This window comes from Zootoca vivipara, chromosome 5 (genome assembly GCF_963506605.1).
Source record: "Zootoca vivipara chromosome 5, rZooViv1.1, whole genome shotgun sequence".
Lineage (NCBI taxonomy): Eukaryota > Metazoa > Chordata > Lepidosauria > Squamata > Lacertidae > Zootoca > Zootoca vivipara.
Genome location: NC_083280.1, coordinates 34,902,326 through 34,925,994, shown reverse-complemented (window position 1 = coordinate 34,925,994; position 23,669 = coordinate 34,902,326). Strand labels below are relative to the sequence as shown.

The 23,669-nt window shown below is 42.6% G+C and overlaps 1 protein-coding gene across 2 annotated transcripts in view; it reads right to left on the bottom strand.

Moving 5' to 3' along the window:
• LOC118093423 (glypican-5) overlaps positions 1-23,669 on the bottom strand; it is a 399,866-nt gene that overhangs the window by 352,519 nt on the left and 23,678 nt on the right. For both annotated transcript variants that reach the window (XM_035132482.2, XM_035132483.2), the window contains exon 2: positions 9,422-9,583. In XM_035132482.2, coding sequence (XP_034988373.2) covers positions 9,422-9,583 — 162 coding nt within the window. The remainder of the gene's footprint in view (positions 1-9,421; positions 9,584-23,669) is intronic.

Below are 23,669 nucleotides of genomic sequence, written 5' to 3'. Positions count from 1 at the left end.
TATAATGTTTGTAGCAAGGGACAGCTATTACTGTATATGCTGTGGGCTTACAATATCATTATGTAGCAATTCTGGTAGAAGGATATTGTGTGGGGTGGAATACAATGTGATCTACTGAAGCAGCAGCGGGGGATCTCTGGTTACTCCTACTTTTGCTTTTTTTATACAGTGGTACCTCGGGTTACAGACGCTTCAGGTTACAGACTCCGCTAACCCAGAAATAGTACCTCGGGTTAAGAACTTTGCTTCAGGATGAGAACAGAAATCGTGTGGCGGCGGGAGGCCCCATTAGCTAAAGTGGTACCTCAGGTTAAGAACAGTTTCAGGTTAAGAACGGACCTCTGGAACAAATTAAGTTCTTAACCAGAGGTCCCACTGTATATTGATTTATTTTCCTACCTGACAAGTCTGTTTATGCCGTGAACTACAACATCTCAGCCTTCTGAATAGATGGGTGCAGGTTTGCTGGCACTCATTTGAAGTCATGGCTGGCCAATGACAGACTTGGATACTGTCAGGAATCATTCACCAGTGGAATTCCTTCAATTGTTAGAATGAAGTGTGCATTCACACACAGACACACACTCCATTTGTTCCTCTTGATGCAATTTGGAGGACTGTGTGGAAGAATCAGAACAATATGAAGCACCAGCCAACAATTCATTTCCTTGCTTGTCAAGAGAAATGACAAGGATTCTGCGACAGGGCTACATCGCTCTTTACTCCCCCAAATAAGGAAGAAAAAGAATCCAGAATTATAAGTAGGGTCTGGCTTAGGCTTGCAAAAAGCTCAGAAATTCTTTCAGGCATTGTGTGTTTTCTACCACACCAGTTCAATCATCATCGCTAGGAAGCTTATAATTCCTCTGTCCTTTAAGAACAAATGAACCAGAAGAGAAATGCTCCAAATCAAATCAAAATCCAATTTGTCTCAAACAGTTGAGTTTAAAACAAACCATTTCCTCACATCCCCTAATACCTGCTAATTCACCGACTGAAGCCTGGGATAGGTTTCAAAGAACCATGTCCTGCCTATCCCTAGAGAAAACGGCAGCAGAATGAATAAATTACCAGTATTTGGATTCTCATTACCTTAAATTACCCTCAGCGTAAAATGACAGGAGTAGAGCCAGCTCTCTCTCTCTCTCTCTCTCTCTCTCATTTTGCACGCAGCACCTGTTACCAATTCATTCAAAGTGTTTGGAGGGGAGACTTCTCTTTAGTTTCTGTGAGTGGCAAAGCTTTATTGTCACACATAAACTCTTGACCATCTCTACCCATCGAAATTGTTTGTCTCCACATGTGTGCCATTTGAACCCATCAAGAATAAAAAGAAATTTACTTCATTCTTGGGAATTTCCCTCAGGAGGGAATGAAGACCGTGTTGCAGTCAGGTGCCACCCATGAGGCCGGTGCAGTGTCGCCCAATGCAGCCCTAACCCTAAACCTTGGAAGTCCGTTCGACTTCCAAAATTTTCGGAAACCAAAACGCGGCTTCTGATTGGCTGCAGGAAGCTCTTGCAGCCAATCAGAAGCCCCGTCGGACGTTCAGGTTCCAAAGAATGTTCGCAAACCGGAACACTCACTTCCGGGTTTGCGGCATTCAGGAGCCAAAACGTCCGAGTACCAAGGCGTTTGGGATCCAAGGTACAACTGTACAAGAAAAGCCACATTCATTCTACACAGCTAAGGTACAATTGCTCTTAAAGCAGCAAAAGGCTTTTTCAGCTGAAGAGGAGGGGTAAAGAGCAGTTCATAAATGCCCTGTGTCAAACAAGTAGTGGCAAACAAGTAGTAATAATAAGAATAAACCGCCACAAATTATTATAAGGAAAAGTCCTCCCCTTCATAAATCCTCCTATCCAAGGCAACCAGGCAAGTGAGTGGAAACTAGAGAGGACTCCCAAATTGAATAAATGAAATAGCGTCCCTTAAGCAAAAAGGAATCCAGGTTCATCTTTCGACTTGAGTTCTGCCAATATAAACATGCATCTCTGGCATTGTGAAGTGGTGCCACTTTTAGGAGCAGGACTTCCCACTTAAAATCTATGTTTCCCATTAAAGACTTCAAAGAAACTTGGAATCGGAGTTTTCTTTTCTTTTTTTACACAGCACCACTTGTCACATTTCAGATCTTCCCTTGACAATGCAGATGAGAAGCATTGGAATTTAGGACAAATTTCACCATGCTTTCCTGCTGCTGTTCCCACCCCACCCCCCTCCTTTGTGACTTGGTGACTGCAAGGGAAGAAGGGGAGGGAAACTGGGAGCAGAGAAGGATGGAGGGCTGGCAATGAGCCATCGCATGCTGAGCTGAAAGCTCACAGGATGGTTTTGCTCACCTTGCAAAGACTTGGAATTTCTGAACTGGGGAAATACTGTCCTTTATTATTATTATTATTATTATTATTATTATTATTATTATTATTAAGAAAAAAACCTGCAAGATAGGCTGCCATTGGTAGTAATATACAACTGCTGGTTTGAAGATATTGATAATGAACCCAAATAGACGGGAATAATGTTGAGGCTGGCATAAGTCCTCTTCTCTGCATCAAGAGGTATACATCAGCAAGCAGCGTCCCCCTTCACTGTTAAAGGCAGTTGACACAGCAACTAGTAAAAGCAAGTCAAAACTAAAAGTATTTTTAGAATGCAACTGATTTATTAAGTGTGTGCCCCAGCAATGGTTTGCTAATATTGCAAATCTTTTTATTAAAACAGAGAATTCGGCAGCAGCACTAAGCCTAACCACATGTATGAAATGGGCAGGATGCCAAGAACAACAATATCTATGCGCAGATGTGATGAATTTAATGTAGCCTTATATACTAATCATTATATGCGAATCTGGCAGCTGTTAAAATTATCCCATTTCAGCCCTAATGGCAAGACTATTGAAATAACCCCCAAAATATAGCTTAAAAACTAAGTCCTTATAGGTGAAAGTATTAAAAAAGGTGTTTGTAAGTCCGCGTTTTTCTAAGAAAAGTATTATGTCAAACTATTTTAATAGAGGTCGGGCTGGCAATTGCACTTTCCTTTAAGGTTTTTAAGCTGGTACCCAAGTCTTTCAATTAACACTCTTACAGCACAGTCCTTAGAGCACTACCTTTCATTCATTTCAGCAGGACAGAAGAGTATTGCAAGAATCAACTTATTGGTCCACCACGATTAATTACACAGGACTGAGCCATCCCACAGAGAGGAGGAGATCCATTTCTTTGTTTATTTAAAATGGAATTCTCAAGATGCTGAGCACAGAGCTCATATTGGATTCAAAAGCAGCAGCCAAATTAAGCCAAGGTTATGCACCAGTGAAAATCCCAATGTCAAATTAATGCTTGCCTTCAGAATTCCGTAATCTTGGGCAATGTTTCAGCTTTATTTTTGGATGCACACCGTGCAGGCTTAGCTATCTTACACAAGGCAGATTGTTCTGACCATTTAACCCATTGAGAGATTTCATTATTTGGCTCTTTAGCCAGCTCATTTAATCCCCTTGCGCTTGGGCTGCAAACACACAATTCATTTAAAGCACAAAGGATCCTGGGAACTGAAGCTCACCCTTAAGAAACTACAGTTCCTGTGTTCTTTTGGGAGAAGTCACATGCTTTAAATGTATGGTGTGTACATAGCCCAAGGAAGTTAATAACAACATAATAATAATAAACCTTTATTGTCACTACACCACCTGTGTGCAGAGAAATTAAATGAGCCCCCCCCCCCCGGTACTCAGTCTTGTTCGCACTCTGTGTGCTTGTCGGAAGTCAATTGCACCACTATTTTTTTTCCATTCAGCAGCCCAACAGCCCACTGATAAAAACTGTTCTTTAATCTGCGGCTGACTATACTTCTGTATCTCCTGCCCGAAGGTAGGAGATTAAGAAGGTGCTGGCCGGGGTGTGAGTCATCCCTGAGAATTTTCCTTGCTCTCCTGAGGCAGCGGTCTCCTGCGATGTCATCAGGGGACAGCCCATGATATCATGTGCTGTATCCACCACCCTCTATAGGGACTTCCTGTCTGTGGCTGTCAAACCAGCTGTCAAACCACACTGTAATACAGCATGAAAGGACACTTTCTATTGTTGACTGGTAGAAAGAGATCATCAATTTTTGTTTGACATTGTTCTTACGCAAGACCCTGAGGAAATGGAGTCTCTGTTGGGTCTTGCTAACCACCTGGGTTGTATTGATTTTCCAAGTGAGGTCTTCACTAAGGAGAACTCCCAGGAATTTAAAGGAAGAGACTCTCTCCACACAGACCCCCCCAATATACAATGGGGCTAGTTCCCCTCTCTTCCTCTGAAAGTCCAACACCATCTTCTTTTTCTTACTGATATTTATTTATTTCTAAATAATTTTTATTACATTTTCCAATTAAACAACATCAAATCACATTGAAATTATTCCCATTTACACTTTATCCAAATTAATTATACAATTCTAATTAAAAGAAACATTCCAATTATGCCTAATTATATTGAATGTTTCCGACTCCCCATGCCTCAGATTCCAGAGCTTCCTGCTAATCACTACTGCCATTTGCTTTTAATAATTTCTCCATTGTTATTCAGCCTCTGGTGTAAACCTTCACATATTGTCCCAAAATAATGCAGTCCTTTCGTACAGTCTTTGTTGACATCCTTCAATCTTCTCCAAGCCTCTGAGTTGTGTTGCCAGCCAGGTTTTACCAAAAATGTTTTCTATCACTGCGTGGAGTTGTGTCTTTAGTCTCCCTCTGGTCGCTGATCTTCCAAATCCAACAAAGCACACAAATTACAGATCATGTCCAAATTTCTACTCCATAGCTCCTCCGAAGACAGATTTACAGCTTTTCCAGAGAGGAGTTAGCCTGGTCAAATCTTATCACTCTTCTAAAAACAAACAGTGGCTTCTTCCTCGCCTCTAGCTGCTCTTCTTACTGATATTTAGGTGCAAGTTGTTCTCTAGGCACCATGTCGAGACTTTTTGAACCTCCTCCCTATACGCTGATTCATCTCCACCTGTAATTAGACCTATTATGGTGGTATCATCTGCAAATTTAAGAATTACAGTGGATGGAGCAGATGAAATATAGCCATATGTATACAACGAGTACAGGTAGGGACTCAGCACATATCCCTGTGGGGTGCCAGGGCTGAGCTTCAGATAGATAGATGTAACAGGCTTAATCCTCACTACAGTATTTGTGTGTGATGCATCGAGGACACAAAACACAAGTTGCCAAGAGCACACAGTTCACCACTAAAGGAACTGTCACTTTCCAAATCTTTAAAAAATAAATCAAGAAGCTGCCTCTGTCCAAAGATATTCTGGCCTGGGCTTTGTTGGACTGACATCAAATGGGTGGGAAGTATCCACTGAAGCTATATTATTGCCCTTGGCATCCAGTGGTTGTGTCTTCCTGTTGCAGATCTCTTGTTGCAGATCTCTTGCCACCATACCTGCCAAGTTGCTGTGAGAGAAATAAGGGACCGGGCCAGAAATAGCAGACCAGAAGTAGCGCTGCCGCCATTTTGGAACTGGGCAGAGCATGCTCAGAAGTGACTTTTGATGCTGCTTTGCCCAGTTCCAAAATGGCCGCCGCGCCAGAAGTCACACTGCAGCCATTTTGGAACTGGGCAGAGCAGCATCAAAAGTCCCTTCTGAGCATGCTCTGCCCACTTCCAAAATGGCCACCACGCCAGAATAAACCAGGGGGGGGGGAATCCGTTTTTTCAGCTAGGAACAGCTGGAAAAACGGGGATTTCCCGGGGGAAACGGGAGACTTGGCAGCTATGCTTGCCACTCTGACTTGACCAGATCAGACCAGGCTTGCCTGGTGGACAACAGGGCTTTGTTGGGGCTTGTATTTAAATTCAAAGTCATGCTTTTTAAGATGGTCTTTGGGGTACTATGATTATTTGCGGTTTTAGGGCAGGGTTAGAGAACCACTACCCACAGGCCAAATTCTGCCTGCCAGGCCTCTCTACTCAGCACACAAGGCCATTTCCCCTAAACCACAAAATCATATGTGGCATCAGGTATGGGGCAGACACTGAGCTCCTGGCTGTATTTTAGGAAACGGTGACTTTTAATTCTTGAATGGTGCGCTGGGTGGGACAGAAAATCTCTATATAATAAAAATAAATAAATCTTTATGTAGTATGGCTTAAAATCTACCAGGCTGCATTTTTAAAAGTGATATATTATCCAACTGAAGACCATAAAACAGCACTGAACAAATTTGGCAGGTTTTGTTTTGTTTTTTAAAAAGTGCTGCAATAGAACATTTTAATGAGAATATTTGTATCTATAGAATGTTAGAAGCCAAAAAGAAGAGAAAGAAATCAAAGAGTGACTCAGTTGTTGCTGAAAATATTGCATATTGTTCAGATTTTGAATTGACTAATTTGATATTCAGCCCATTCTTCAATGGTTCCAAGCAGCAGAAGTCTAATGAAAAAAGTGAATGAGGCTTATGTCCTCCGACCAGTCTGAGGCACGCAGCCTTTAATGTTTCATAATGATACCATGCAACAATAAACCAAACTCAATGCAGGGAAAACTATTTCAGGATTTTAAAAAACCAAAAGGCGCCCCTGCTTGAGCAACAGAATGTTTATACAGTGTCATCTGAAGAAAAGATTTAGAGAGCCTTTTGAAACCTCACACAAACCAAAATGAACAAATGAGCCTTTGAGGCTTTTCAGAAGCCAAAGCTGAAAATTCTGGCATGTTCTCACCTAAGGTGGACAAAGCAAGTTTATAACCACTCACAATACAATAATTTAGGTAGCCATTTCTGGAAAACGCTTGTAAATCCAAGCTACTTTGAAATGTCTAATGACTGATTCCACTCAGTCAAGCAATAAAGCGGCTTGGCTGACCTCAGGGTCTGACAGGTTAATCTATTCTGACCTTTGCTTTATTCTATAATGATGCTGAAAGATCACTTGAATAACTCGCTGTCATTCAACAATGGCTCCATATTTCCCCTTCGGCACAGCAGAGGGCTCAAATGTGACTTGGTGCCAGATTTTCAAAACTGTGTGGGATACTAAGGCCTTTTCCTTCAAGGCTGTGAAATAGAACAAATTGCTCCCCCACCCTTTCTCCTGTCACAGTATCCAACAGCAAAAGCACATTTCTGCCATCCAAATAGAAATTCTATTATAAAACATACTATTAACGCTGGAGAAAAAGCAGGACAGAGGGAGCTGTTGCCTCAGTCATGTCCGTCTTGCCTTACATAGCTTCACACCGGCATTTCTTAATTTCCAACATTGGTAAGGAAATATTAGAACACATATTTGCGCAAATCAGGCCAGGGGGTGGGGGTGAACAATGCTGCACTATTAGAAAACAATGCTGCACTATTAGAAAAAGAGGTGTACAAATCCAATTATTTTTTTAAAAAATGGCTAAAATGCACAAAAATATATATATATATAACCATCATTAAAAACCAAGATAACACCAACAAAACATTTTAAAACAAAATACTTAAAATTATATCATGTGTCTTGATGAAACAGACATTATTTTAGCTCACCAGGTACCCAAAACCGTAAAGTGAAGGTGTGTGCCTAATGTCAATAGGCAATGAGGTACTGCATTAAAAGGAACGGCTCCTTGAAAATGGTTCTCTAAGATCCTGCTTCCTACGTCTCCTGTTTTGGGCAGACTGGTGCAGCTCATATCTGGATGCACTTCTGTCCAAAAATCAACAGTCTGGCATGTGTCATAATACCAGCGCGTGCCATAAAACGGTTTGGTTTAGTGAAGTTAACTGAAGCAGTTGAAAAATCTTGGAACTACACCTGAAAAAAGTTTCCATAACTGCCAGGTAAACTGAATGTGAATGAAGTTCCAGTCACCACCCTTATATTCACCACAACTTTCCTCTACCACCTTCTCTTTCTGTAAGGTATACTGCCCTGAGCCAGGGTACTGGTACGTAGATATTTCTAAACTCCCATTGGTTCTGCTGCCACTACAGATACTATGTACCTGAATATCTTCCCAACTCAATTAAAGCCAGCCAGGAGGCATGTGCGCATGGTATAACATTATATTATATTAATTATTATATTACCAGTATATTACAATATATAGAATAATATGAGGTTTTATGGTGGTACCTTGGTTCTCAAACACCAAAACCCTGGAAGTAAGTTTTCGATGCGGCTGTCGACTATTGTTTCTGGGGCGTCTGCAGCAATCAGAAGCTGCGCCTTGGTTTTCAAACATTTCACAAGTCAAACGGAATGGATTAAGTTTGGTGGGTTTTTTTGCTATTTATTCTGCATTTTTGTTTTTGAGGCTTTTTTGATTAATTTGTTTTTGTGACTGTGTGGAACCCGGTTCAGCTACTGATTGATGGATAGTGTGACTGCGGAAATGGATAAAAGCCCCCCATCCAAACAATGACTATCATCAGTGTAAGAAAAAACAAACTAATTTTAATTTTTATCATCTACAATACTGTCTTATTTACTTTATACTACAGTACATTGATTATTGCTTTCATTTTATGGATCAATGGTCTCATTAGATAGTAAAATCCATGTTAAATTGCTCTTTTAGGGTTTGTTTTTAAAAGTCTGGAACAGATTAATCCGTTTCGCATTACTTTCTATGGGAAAGTGCGCCTTGGTTTTGGAATGCTTTGGTTTTGGAACGGACTTCTGGAACAGATTAAGTTTGAGAACCAAGGTACCACTGTATTATCAGTCAGAGTACAGAAACATATGGCTTTAGTTTTGACTAATAACAATGCTGACCCTACTCTATCCAACTAACACACTCTTTCCCCAACCCCAATGGCTCATAACTCTCAACTGACCCTCTCAACTGTCTCCCACCAGTATTCAAACTCCTTTTCAAAATTTTACCCAATCACCACTCATGTCTAACATCCCAAGCACACACACCTCTCCTCCCAACCACTTGCCCCAATTCACATACCGTGGTACCTTGGTTTTTGAACATAATCCATTCTGGAAGTCCGTTCGACTTCCAAAACATTCAAAAACCAAGGCACGGCTTCCAATTGGCTGCAGGAGCTTCCTGCACTTAAGTGGAAGCCACGTCGGACATTCGGTTTCTGAAAAACGTTCAAAAACCGGAACACACACTTCCGGTTTTTGGCATTCGGGAGCCAAAACGTACGAGTACCAAGGCGTTCAAGAACCAAGCTACAACTGTATTATACTTACCTACATTTAACCTATATTACTCTAATGTTATTACATATACACAGCATCACAGTATTGCTTTCATACCCTAATTGTAAGCTTCCTAGTAACATGTGGCTGGCCGTGGCTGGAACTTGGCTGCCTGACTAGATGGTCCATCGGCCGAGGCAGCAGGCATGTTCTTATGCATTTATTGGCACAGGGAAGAAGTTGCTTCACAGTTTTCTTAATATTCCTACCTTGAAAAGCTGTGATGTGACCGACAATCATATATTTCAGTTCAAAATTTAGAGTCTGGATGTTCTCCATCCTTTCTCTCCGAACTGCTGCTTGATAGCTTTCTTCCATCTTTCTAGTGCAACATGTTTGCACTTTGTGTTGGCAGATCTGCAAGTTGGAATCTGTTGCAAGAAAAGAATAAATTAAAAACAAACACCCTCAGTGAGAGCATCAACAAACAGCGCCAAAGATATTTCTAACAAGCAAAGTGATGCAGCTCGTAAGGAGTAAAATGTCCAGCCTTTCTGTACACTTCAAGGGCTCAGCGTCTGACTGCATTATGACTGCGTCAGCTAAATTAAGGAAACACCATAATATCCAGGATTACATGTACTGCAGCCTCAGTTCAAAAAGGAGCCTAATTCAGGCACATCATTTGTGGGTGCATCCCTATAACCTGTTGATCGAGCATCCATCCTGATTTGCTTGCAGTAAGATTAGATTACTTTGGCAGTTTAATGAGCTTTCATTGTGCTTTGCTTAGAGGTGAGGAGGTTTGATGATGCTCTATCAAGGAAGTGTTATTCCATACCTTGTTGGGATGCTACTGAAAATAGCAAGCATCCTGAAGTGCCCTGTGTGTCCTCTTTACTATCAAGGGAAAAGCAACAGCCCTTTAAGCTGTGTATTCAATTGGTCTGCAACATGTATTGTGTGTGTGCATGTGAGTTGTACACACATTTCAGACCTGGCGAAGTCAGCCTCTGTTGACTTTAGTATGCATTGAAGTTAACCCAATTCCCATGGCTTTTGGGACGCCTTTGAAGATACAGGAGTTGTGAACTGGCCTACAGAAGGGGTGAAGGGACAGAATGAGCCACCTGCCCCTTAGTACAGCAGCACAATAATCTCCACACAGCCAAAATGTGTAACAGTAAAGTCAGCGACTGCCACTTTTGCAGAAACACCAGAGGCTGCATCTGCATGTTTGAGAAGAACGGGGTCAGCTCGCTAGTTTCACCTGAATACTTAGCATCACATCTTACAAATATGTATACCTGGGAACTGTTCAGTCTGTTCGTTCTTCTTCAAAATAGAAGCCTAGGAAGAAATCCTACCAACAATTGCCACAGTTTAGAGCCTAGTTCTTTTTCTGTGCAGTGGTACCAACTTGAATAAAATGTAAGCCCCACTCTACATAATTGATTACAAGACACGATGCACACACACCATTTGAATGGCAATGCCCATGAAGTTGGGGGGGGGCTCAAATTACTTTACTGGGGGGCCAAAGGGACCTCAGCACCTAGGAGTTGGATCTATGCTACTTCTTTGATAAGTGAAGTTACTAGCCTGACAATACAGGCCTATTTCTGCCACAGGATCTTAAATCCATATCCACATATTAGCAGAGTTAATGAAATATATTTTTATTTTCCTGCTTCAGAAATCACTGTATGTCCCAGGTTAAAAGCTTGCATTCGAACCGCCTGTCTATGCCCATTCTATAATTTTGGCTTGGGATTTCTGCAGGTGTTATTACCTACAAATCATACACTGGGTTTGATGAAAATATTTATCTTCAGGAAAACGATTAATCTTCACAGCAAAACAGAAGAAACAGCCACAGAGACCTTAGCAGCCATTGGTGGCCAAGATTCTTTGCCCCATTGGTTTTCTGAACAAACACACAGACGGTTGAAGAGAATGTCTGCAGATTCAGGGCCAAAAGGCTGCAAAGATGGTTCCTAAACAGAAACAGCACAAATCCTCTGAATGCCAAAAGAACACCATGCAGAACACAAAGTATTTAAAGCAAAACATAAAGCAAGTCGCAGTCTCACTAGGAAGCCTTTATGTTGGTATGAGCATCATACTGTGAGCTCAGAAATTCCATTTTTCTCAATACTAGCTTTGGGATAGAACATTTAATTACCAAACAAAAAAAAAACCACACCACCCTAATCTAAGTTTTGGTACTCAACTTTGGCTGCTGAGAATAGTTAATGCAGCTTCGTACAGTCCCAAAATCTTAAATAACTCTAAAGAGAGCATTAAAAAAAAAATCACGCTAGCTGATCTTAATGCAAAGCATACCCCCATCAAATAGGCATTTTTTTTGGGGGGGGGAGTAAGAGCTCAAACAGTGTGGCAACTTAATGGCACACTGCACTGCAGCACCAGAGGAATGCATGCCAGATTTCCGAGGGTGCATCTGCACGCCAGCTTCCCAGGCTGATGGGTCAGTGCCATTTAATGACCCACCTTCTTGCAGATGCCGCCTTTATGGGGCCCAAGGAAACTATCCAAACAGCGGTCCTGCTAACCTGAAGAAGAAATTTGACAATGGTAGTCTTCCCTCAGACAGACACTCATTTCATGAGGCAACAGATTCCACACAGAATCTCAAAACACACAACGATGCTGAAGTCAGATAACCAAAGTCAGCCACAGCTGGGCTGCAAAGCCACTCAATATGGAACTTGTTTGAAGGGGGGGGGGGACCAACTTAATGCATGCAGTATTTTTTTTAATACACTTTTATTGGAAATACCACTGAAAAATGATATTACAATCTTCGAGTCACACCACATAAAAAATCATAGTGGAACTTCAGAGTTATAAATAATTCTATTCCCCAATAGCCGCAGATCAGACAGACAACAAGAACTCCCCAGGAAATCAAGTTAAAGTTTACTGGATAATTATAAGCACACATGGTGGAGTCTTAGGCCCTGTAACAGAAAGAGAACCAAGGCCTTGTGGCCCTTTCAAGGAGGAAGAACACAGGAAAGTGTGTAAATGAAACCAAAATCATTTAAGCGGTGCTTTTTTTCTACAAAAAATGTTTAGAGGCACTGTCATTTCCCTACTCATATTGAAATACTGCCCCCTCAATGAGGCCAAACTTAAGATTCACAAAATTTTGGCGGGTATGTGTACCCCTGCGTACCCCCCAGAAAAAATCACTCCATTTAAGCTAGTGCAGTATTCTCTGTGCTGACTGGGTGCAGCTCTCTATGGTTTCAGTCAAGAACCTTTATCAGCTCTTCCTGGGCATGGCGGGGGGGGGGGGGTAATGGTAAGCAATGGTGACTTCCCTCCTTCCCAACTGGGACTTACTGTATCCAGGACCTACGGTAGGAGCATAGCTGCCATGTCTCCTGTTTTTCGTGGGAAACCCCCGAATTTTAATCCGTTTCCCGCTGTTATAGAAAAAAATCCCAGAAATCCCCCGGATTTCCTACCTGCCAGGGAGGCTCCATTTCGGGTGCTCATGTCTGGACACCAGAAATCAGGCAGCGCCGGCACCGGAAGTTGCTTCTACGCATGTCCGGACATGCATAGAAGCAACTTCCGGTGCCGCGCCGCTGTCGATCCCGCATTTTTCAGCAGGAGACTGGGCAGCTATGGGTAGGAGAAGCAGCAGGAAGGGGAACCATGGAGCAAGAGAACCATTCCAGCAGTTCAGGCATGGCGTGGGGAGGCTGCCACTACGACTGCACACTCAGAACAATGTTGGGCCTCCTTTAACAACTCCCTCCTCTCAGATGCAATGGTACTTAAGATTTTCAGCCTCGGTAGGGCCGAAAACAGGAGCTAGCAGAGAAGAATGTGAAGCGTTTCTTAAACAAGAAAAATATATCTGGGTATTCTGTAGCATTTCCTATAAGTGTTTAGGATATTCTAATGGATAGTAAACTGAACATGAGTCAACAATATGACGTCAGGGCCCAAGGCTAAGTTTCGGCTGTAACCACAGTTAACATTACAGTACATAAGTAAGACTTTGAAAGATCACTCAGTGCTACTGGTATGCATTTATTTTCATTTCCAACTTGCATCCTTCTCGAACTCCGATAGAAAGGATTCAGTTGGAAAGTTACGGAGATGATAAAAGTTTGACAGCAAATCACACGGAGAAAGAATTTAGGAAGTGGATATGTTTGGTATGCCCTGAGGAGGACCTTAAGGTCCATAAATAACAACACTTTCATGGTCCCGAGCCTCAGGGAGGTTAGATTGGTCTCAACTAGGGCTAGGGCTAGGGCCAGGGCCTTTTCAGCACTGGGCCCAACTTGGTGGAACGCTCTGTCACAGGAGACCAGGGCCCTGCGGGATTTGACATCTTTCCACAGGGCCAGCAAGATGGAGCTGTTCCTACTGGCCTTCGGCTTAGACTCACTCTGACCCTTTATATGGGATTTGGCATATACATTTTCCCTTGCCTTTTTTGCTGGCCCATGTAGGACCAGCATGGATAGCTGGCTCAGGTGAATCTCTGATGTTTCCTCCCTTTATGGTCTTGATTTATGGGCTACTACTAAAATGAGGCTGCATTTTAAGCTGCATTTTAAGCCGTATTTTAATTAACTTTTCCCCCTTTTTTCTTTTTTCTATTACTTTTTATTGTAATTTATATTCGGTGTTAGCCACCCTGAGCCCGACCCTGGCCATGGAGGGCGGGGTATAAAAATTTATTATTATTATTATTATTATTATTAGCCTAGAAAGAGTTGAATGAAGGGGACTATGTTAACATTGTAGAAAGAAGAGGGTTTTTTTCCCCTTCTCCCTGAGTACAACAAGCAATGGTACAAGGAGATAAATATTTACACAACTAAGTTCCATGTGCATTGAGACATTCAGAAAAATACTGCGAGAGAGACAGGTCTCTGCTCCAATGATCTTACAGTCTAAATTTTGCATGAGTGGCTACATGGAAGAGCAAAAGTTAACAGAAGGGTCGGAGATTCGCCACTCCTGCCTTAACATTGCCTATTGCGGCTTTCTACCATCTTAGGCAGAAGTCTTTCCCAACACTGCCATGCAATATCATATTTCTCACTGAAGATGCCAGCGGTATAACAATATATGCACCTGAGAGGGCCAGATGTACAATTCTGCCCCAGAGGGATTCCATCGAGCAGCTGGGGATTGAGCCTGGCTCTGTCATATTTGGAGGCTACGAAATTTACAAACAAATTAAGGTTTCAGTTGTGCCATATGCTCAGCCATCCATATAGACTAGCTCCATATCTTTGCTGCCATCCAGAAATTCCACAGTATGTTGCTCCAGGATCAGTATGTTTCCCCTCTCTGGGGAGATGAAACTGAATCCCACTGCTTTAGGGTTGCCCTTAAAAATTATCAAGGATAGAGATTTATTATGCTTCCATGGGAAATGCAGGCGGTTCTGCTTCTCTCGAGTCACATTTTTGTCAGATTTAGCAAGAAGCTAGGCTGGAATTTGACACTTCCATTGATTTGTCAATATTCTTGTTGCCGTCTTGCTGTAGTCCCTGTAGTACTAGCTGTGCCAAGCAAATTAAAGAAACAATATTTTAATGCTGCAAAAACACAATTGTTTCCTTTGTCAACAACAGAGATTTCGCTTGGGTTTCTTGCGCAGTTTTGCCTACAGCATGATTCCTTCTTTTGCCCCTCCTTATGCATCAGTATTTAAGAGCTAATTCATGTAATACATTTTGTCTGCAGAGGATGCTCCTAGATTTTTCCCAGAGACACATTTATTAATAAGGATTTTGTGGGCTATCCAGCCTCACATAACCAACATGCTTAACCCTAATCATAGCTGCCAAGTTATCCCTTTTTTACAGGGATTTTCCCTTATGCTGAATAGGCTTCCTCGCGAGAAAAGCGAGAACTTGGCAGCTATGACCCTAATTAAAGCATGAAGGGGTTAAGACCATAGAGTAAACTGTCCTGCCAGGCCTAGCTAGGTCACTCGTCTTCACCTTGGAACTCTTTGTTCTCCATGTGAACCCTACCAGTAAGGAAGTCTCAGCTGGATGCTCCAGACTTAGACCACATGGCTTAAGCAAGCCATCTTTATGAATATGAATCTATATGAATCATTTAGAAACATTTACCATTTTGGAACCTAAAAATAGGGCCGTCTCAAGCACGTCGGGCGCCCGGGCGCCGTGGTGCGGAGATCGCTCTGGCACCCCCGCCCTGCTCCAATTCTTGCCGCGGCTGGTGGGCGGGCGTCGCGCACTGCGCGGCGCCCCCCTACCGGGCCGGCGCCCTATCACCCCACGCCACCCAGACTACCCCTAGAGCCGGCCCTGCAGCCTAAGCTATTTGATGGACCCCCTGCACCCATATCAGTCTCTCTGCACACCGAGATATGCAACAGAAGGCCACCTTGTTTGTCCAACTCCTAGATCAGTGACATTGGTGGCTGCAAGGGAGGAGATGGCCCTTCTGTGATGACTTCAGGTATGTTGTTGTTGTTGTTTAGTCGTTTAGTCGTGTCCGACTCTTCGTGACCCCATGGACCATAGCACGCCAGGCACTCCTGTCTTGCACTGCCTCCCGCAGTTTGGTCAAACTCATGTTCGTAGCTTCGAGAACACTGTCCAACCATCTCGTCCTCTGTCGTCCCCTTCTCCTAGTGCCCTCCATCTTTCCCAACATCAGGGTCTTTTCCAAGGATTCTTCTCTTCTCATGAGGTGGCCAAAGTATTGGAGCCTCAGCTTCACGATCTGTCCTTCCAGGGAGCACTCAGGGCTGATTTCCTTAAGAATGGATAGGTTTGATCTTCTAGCAGTCCATGGGACTCTCAAGAGTCTCCTCCAGCACCATAATTCAAAAGCATCAATTCTTCGACGATCAGCCTTCTTTATGGTCCAGCTCTCACTTCCATACATCGCTACTGGGAAAACCATAGCTTTAACTATACGGACCTTTGTCGGCAAAGTGATGTCTCTGCTTTTTAAGATGCTGTCTAGGTTTGTCATTGCTTTTCTCCCAAGAAGCAGGCGTCTTTTAATTTCGTGACTGCTGTCACCATCTGCAGTGATCAAGGAGCCCAAGAAAGTAAAATCTCTCACTGCCTCCATTTCTTCCCCTTCTATTTGCCAGGAGGTGATGGGACCAGTGGCCATGATCTTGGTTTTTTTGATGTTGAGCTTCAGACCATATTTTGCGCTCTCCTCTTTCACCCTCATTAAAAGGTTCTTTAATTCCTCCTCGCTTTCTGCCATCAAGGTTGTGTCATCTGCATATCTGAGGTTGTTGATATTTCTTCCGGCAATCTTAATTCCGGCTTGGGATTCATCTAGTCCAGCCTTTCGCATGATGAATTCTGCATATAAGTTAAATAAGCAGGGAGACAATATACAACCTTGTCGTACTCCTTTCCCAATTTTGAACCAATCAGTTGTTCCATATCCAGTTCTAACTGTAGCTTCTTGTCCCACATAAAGATTTCTCAGGAGACAGATGAGGTGATCAGGCACTCCCATTTCTTTAAGAACTTGCCATAGTTTGCTGTGGTCGACACAGTCAAAGGCTTTTGCATAGTCTATGAAGCAGAAGTAGACGTTTTTCTGGAACTCTCTAGCTTTCTCCATAATCCAGCGCATGTTTGCTATTTGGTCTCTGGTTCCTCTGCCCTTTCGAAATCCAGCTTGCACTTCTGGGAGTTCTCGGTCCACATACTGCCTAAGCCTGCCTTGTAGAATTTTAAGCATAACCTTGCTAGCGTGTGAAATGAGCGCAATTGTGCGGTAGTTGGAGCATTCTTTGGCACTGCCCTTCTTTGGAATTGGGATGTAGACTGATCTTCTCCAATCCTCTGGCCATTGCTGAGTTTTCCAAACTTGCTGGCATATTGGGTGTAGCACCTTAACAGCATCATCTTTTAAAATTTTAAATAGTTCAGCTGGAATATCATCACTTCCACTGGCCTTGTTATTAGCAGTGCTTTCTAAGGCCCATTTGACTTCACTCTCCAAGATGTCTGGCTCAAGGTCAGCAACCACACTACCTGGGGTGTACGAGACCTCCATATCTTTCTGGTATAATTCCTCTGTGTATTCTTGCCACCTCTTCTTGATGTCTTCTGCTTCTGTTAGGTCCTTACCACTTTTGTCCTTGATTATGGTAATCTTTGTACGAAATGTTCCTTTCATATCTCCAATTTTCTTGAACAGATCTCTGGTTTTCCCCATTCTATTGTTTTCCTCTATTTCTTTGCATTGCTCATTTAAGAAGACCCTCTTGTCTCTCCTTGCTGTTTTTTGGAAATCTGCATTCAGTTTCCTGTATCTTTCCCTATCTCCCTTGCATTTTGCTTGCCTCCTTTCCTCCGCTATTTGTAAGGCCTCGTTGGATAGCCATTTTGCTTTCTTGCATTTCCTTTTCCTTGGGATGGTTTTTGTTGCTGCCTCCTGTATAATGTTACGAGCCTCCATCCATAGTTCTTCAGGCACTCTGTCCACCAAATCTAAATCCTTAAACCTGTTCCTCACTTCCACTGTGTATTCATAAGGGATTTGATTCAGATTGTATCTTACTGGCCCAGTGCTTTTTCCTACTTTCTTCAGTTTAAGCTGGAATTTTGCTATAAGAAGCTGATGATCTGAGTTACAGTCAGCTCCAGGTCTTGTTTTTGCTGACTGTATAGAGCTTCTCCATCTTTGGCTGCAGAGAATATAATCAATCTGATTTCGATGCTGCCCATTTGGTGATATCCATGTGTAGAGTCGTCTCTTGTGTTGCTGGAAGAGAGTGTTTGTGATGACCAGCTTGTTCTCTTGACAGAACTCTATTAGCCTTTGCCCTGCTTCATTTTGAACTCCAAGGCCAAACTTGCCAGTTGTTCCTTTTATCTCTTGATTCCCTACTTTAGCATTCCAATCCCCTGTAATGAGAAGAACATCCTTCTTTGGTGTCATTTCTAGAAGTTGTTGTAGGTCTTCATAGAATTGGTCAATTTCACTTTCTTCAGCACCGGTAGTTGGTGCATAAACTTGGATTACTGTGATGTTAAAAGGTCTGCCTTGGATTCGTATCGAGATCATTCTGTCATTTTTGAGATTGCATCCCATTACAGCTTTTGCCACTCTTTTGTTGACTATGAGGGCCACTCCATTTCTGCTACAGGATTCTTGCCCACAGTAGTAGATATGATAGTCACCCGAACTGAATTCGCCCATTCCCTTCCATTTTAGTTCACTGATGCCCAGGATGTCGATATTTATTCTTGTCATCTCATTTTTGACCACATCCAGCTTACCTCCACTCATGGTTCTTACATTCCAGGTTCCTATGCAATATTTTTCTTTACAGCATCGGACTTTCCTTTCGCTTCCAGGCATATCCGCAACTGAGCATCCTTTCGGCTTTGGCCCAGCCGCTTCATCAGCTCTGAATCTACTTGTACTTGTCCTCCTCTCTTCCTCAGTAGCATGTTGGACGCCTTCCGACCTGAGGGGCTCATCTTCCAGCGTCATAACTTTTATATGCCTGTTGTCTTTGTCCATGGAGTTTTCTTGGCAGGGATACTGGAGTGGCTTGCCAGTTCCTTCTCCAGGTGGATCACGTTTAGTCAAAACTCTCCACTATGACCTGTCCATCTTGGGTGGCCCTGCATGGCATAGCTCATAGCTTCTCCGAGTTATTCAAGCCCCTTCGCCACGACAAGGCATTGATCCATGAAGGGGACTTCAGGTATAGGAAAAGGTAAAGAATTCCCTTGCAACAGGCTGCCATGTTTCCAGCTTTCAGAAAGCTTTAAAGGCATTTCCTACAAGCCTATTATTGATTCACGTCCTCTGGCTTTGGCTGCAGGTTGCTCATGGTGTGAAAAGTGATTTATCTGGCTGGCTGAGTAGGTTTATTGGTTTTTACTTTAGCAGGAGAAGTAAGGTTTCAGGGTTATTTTGTTGCATTGATATTTTGTAAATACAACGCTAAAACACCAAGGATGGCCAAGCACTCTTCAGAAAGGTGGGCTGAAAATATTTAAAAATAAAGAAATGAAAATGGTATTTAATGAATTGGACTAAAATCAATCCAGCCCTACATTGTGTTTCCAGCAATGAAAACTGCCCATTGCCATCCACAGGTTAGTTGTAATGACAAAGAAAGCCATACAGCTATAAATTTCACTCAGGGATTAGCCCAAGAAGTGTTCCTGGATACCATGTCTCAGTTGCAGAACATATTGCCTTCAGGGCTAAGTAGCTATAGCCCAATTTGTAAAATCTCCGCAGAGTGTGAATGAGCATGTGAAGTTCTGCCCCCTGCGTCCCTATCCAATTCACGGTGGGTGACTGTGTAAAATGGGGGCCACCTTTACTCATGAAAGCGCCCCCACTGTAAACCCGCCATAATTTGGGTTCTAAATAACATTGTTGCCCTTCACAAGTAGGTACCCTGCTTCACACAGCCTCTTTCCATGACAAGGAGAGTGATGTAGATGGCAGGAGTAGGGAAAGAGAAAAGAGATTAGCACACCTGCTTGCTGCTGCAAGTGTTTGAGCTGAATTTATTGAGGTCTTCAGCAGCTTCCAAGCAGGACTGATCATGTTCTCATTGACTTGGTTTCCTCTGCACAAAAGAAGTGCCTTATTTTATTCATAGCTAAAGAGGCTAAAAATGAAGATTGTTATGATGCCCTTCATAGAAATCTATTCCGTATAGGAAGGAGGTCACACTCTCAATTGATTTTTAAGTTAGCTCTGCTGACACATTGGAAAGGCCTTGGCTGGCTCTGTGTGTCTATGTACACCAAATGGATAGGTCAGTGGAGATCCAGACCAGTGGGCCTTGGGATTGCATTTTAAGGCACCTCATTTCAAATACACATACCCTACAAGCATCCCACAAAAAACGGGACATCCTGTTACTCACAGCGGCCATTTTCGGTACCATGATTTCATGCTGAGATCTTGCCCCCCCAAAAAGTGCTTTCCACCCTGAAAAAAGCACTAGGGGAGGCAGTGATCTTGTGAGTGCCCCAAAACTCATGGTTTCTGGGTGCCATGCAAGCACAGTCCAGAAAAGGCACATTTTTAGGGCTCAGTGATCTCACACAGGTCACATGACCCACACGGAAAGGAAGACCCATGTCCTAGTTTTTAGGACCCTAAACGTTGGCGGGTATGAAGACATACTCAATTGGAGGAGGTCAGATTGAGGGTTTATCCACACTTACCTTTTACCCCTCTGTTTCCAGGCACAGGTCCGAGCTCAAAAGCGAGCACGTTGTTGTTGTTGTTGTTGTTGTTGTTGTTGTTGTTGTTGTTGTTGTTGTTGTTGTTACTCTGGATCATTCCCTGTGAAAACCTGCTCCTTAGCACTCAGTTGGCGCAAACATCTATTTGGGTTTCCACAGATTTCTGTTTGCTTTCATTGAGCTTTAAAGAGCGGGTTTCCGTGGGAAAAGCACCAGAGCAAAAAAAGGGGAGGGCACTCAGATTTAAACCGCGGACTGTGCCACAAGTGAGGATAAGCCCTGAGTAATTACCCCCCACCCTCCAAAAAACCAGCTTGCATTTCACACAGATACTTGCTCATCCTGCGTCAGGTTTACAGAAAACAAAAAAGGGTGGGCTATTCACAGGGCGAACCCAACTGGAAGTTACATGGAAGGGTGGCAAAAGATAAGAAAAGAATCAGCCCTTTCAGCAGCAAAATAACCCTGTCAAGGCCCCTGTGCATTCCTGTATGAGGATGGATGATTTGAGAGAAAATGAAATGATATCAACAAAACTGCTGGCCTTGGATACTGTCATAGCACTTTATCTTCTGAAATGTGCAAGATTCCTAGGCAAACACTATTTCTTTTCTAACCTTTAAAACAGAGGCAGGCCATAAATCCCATGAAGGTCTACAAAGTCATGACATCAGTGCTGAAGAGTTCCATAACCTGGCTGTATTTTGGCACATACAAGCACCAGCCTTTAAATTGTCCCCGTGTTAGTGGTCTATAAAACAGTCACGTCTAAATTCAGATACTAGAGTACTAATGCATATCAACTTTACACTTTTATATGCAATACCTCTGTGCAATATATAGATAGGAACGCATCTAAACTTCTCCTAGTTTTCCACTGGAGAAACTGGAGGGTGGGGGGTTAAGTAAGTTGGACAGACAAAGTTAAACGGACACTGTTGTACTCTCTTGGTGGCTGCTATTCCCCAGAATGTGTGTGGATGTAGCCTCACCCTGGAAGCATTCGGGGGGGGGGGAGTAGAGGTTACTAATGTTTTCCCCAGAATGCCCCAAAATGATGCTATGACCAGGACATTCAACAGGGAGAGTAATGGCAGCCAATGAGAGCAGATCCATTGACAATACAAAGTATGCTGCACCACCACCTACTCAAAAACTCTCCCTAATCTTCTCATTCAATTTGACTGTTTTCCCCAAGTCACCACCTGGTTTGAGCCGCCCCACCCCTTTGGCCTGCCCACCTATTTCAAGCCAAAATCTCAAGCTCTTAACAGTGCAGTTTTGCTAGAGTGTATAGTTTCTTCATCTGCGTCCTCCCTCACCTCTGTATATTATGATGCACACACACACACCGCACACACACACAAAATAGCCCAGTCTTAATGAAATAATATTTTCATATCAGGATTACCCACAAAAAACCCACTAGGCTGACATGAGATGGGCTAATTGGTCAGTTGTCAAATTTCTCATTTTCCCAGTCTTATGTCCAGTACTGTACACTTCTGCATCAGTTTGCAATTTAAAAAGTCCTCGTGAAAATGTGTTAGTGTTTCAGTGTAAATTTCACCTAAAATTCACATTTTTGCAAGCAATTTCCCCTAATGTAATGCATTTTATATTTTCTCCAACATATGCCTTTTTAAGCACATTATCCCCTAATGTTTTTGCATGCTGTTTGGTTGGAAAACTGCAGCACAAAACCTGGAGAAGTGTCAATTTCTAAGAAGAGCTGGGTTTTTTATTCGTTTATTGTGTCAGAAAGTGCAAACCAGCTACACATTAAAATCCTATCCAAACTAAATTTCTTTCCATCCCTACGTCTGACTTAGCAGGGCTTTCCTTATGTGCTTATGGTGAGATCTTGTCCCCAGCTCCATCCTACAGGGCATGCATATACCTCTCCTGTATTGGAATGAGCATCATCTGGATATCACCCTTGGGATGAATTACTTCCACCGTAGTTATCTAAAGCACAGAGAATGTTCTTTTTAATTTGTTGTCTTGGTAAATACATCCACACCAGTAACTGGGCTAAGGCTGGCCTATGTAGATGCTCCAGGTGAAGAGGAATTAAACATATATGCAGAGGTAACTTTCATCACACAAACAGCATTTGCAGCAGTTTTCACCATGAAGCCACAAATATGTTTGCTAACTCTTCACAACACAGGGAAGAGGCAGCACCTATAGACATCGTATCTGAATTGAGCAATACCAATCGGGAATGATATGTTTAAAAGTTGACAGTACAATATTGTTAGCATAGCTTGTGTGATTGGATGACCTCCAGCCTCCTAAATCCTAAAAATACACAAATTCCTGAAGGGAGTGGGATGCTGAAAAGGAATGGGATGCTCAGTCATATTGAAATGTTTTGACTTCCACAGCCAATAGCTCTGTTTATGCAGGTCAAAATTTATCATGCATCACCATTTGCTTCCATGGAAATGGACTAAAAATAAGGAAATTTGATCGGCTTCTTGGGTGGACTTTAGAAAGTGCACTTAGTGCAAACATGGGTGTGTAAACACAAGCTTTCTTCTTGCTTTGGTATGCACACTTAGCCCCCACTAGAATTAATGGGAATTATGCATGCATAATGAATGGGGAGACTAGACCCTGCATGAATAGGGCTCTTGTTAGTATAATGAATACATTTAACCACTAATGTTTAGAGATATGCTGAACTATCCAGCTTAAGCCATTTTCTGAACAAAGCTACCATGACCAACCAATACGGTCAATTTAGAAATCATCTCTTACTTCTGTCAGGACTTTGATAGATTCTGAACTCCAAGGAAAGACTTTTACTTGTATTCTCCCAAAAGAATAACCGAAATGGATTCTCAAAATACATTTGTGGAACAAAATTGTGCAAAAGGAGTTGGAACAGGAGCCGGGTGGGGGGGGGGGGGAGTTAATAAAAATAAATAAGACCAAAACCAAAGTCTGACCCATCCTTTAGGCAGGTGTCTGATTGATGCATTACTGGAGTACATTGCATGTATCTCCGAAAATCTTAAATTAGAATTTGGAAAAATAATTCTACCACTGTCATCTGCAAAGAGACATGGCATATCACTGTGTTGTATCTTTACCGCAAGTCTGGCTGGGAAATCTGCTCTGTGAATTTTCCACAGGAAAAACAAAGAAACATGTTTATATAAGACTAAATAGAATTAATTTGGCACCACCAATGAAAAGTGATCTCCTCCCAGAAGCAGCAAAATAGATGTCGTTTTTATTTAACTTAGATGTGCCAGATGGGAAC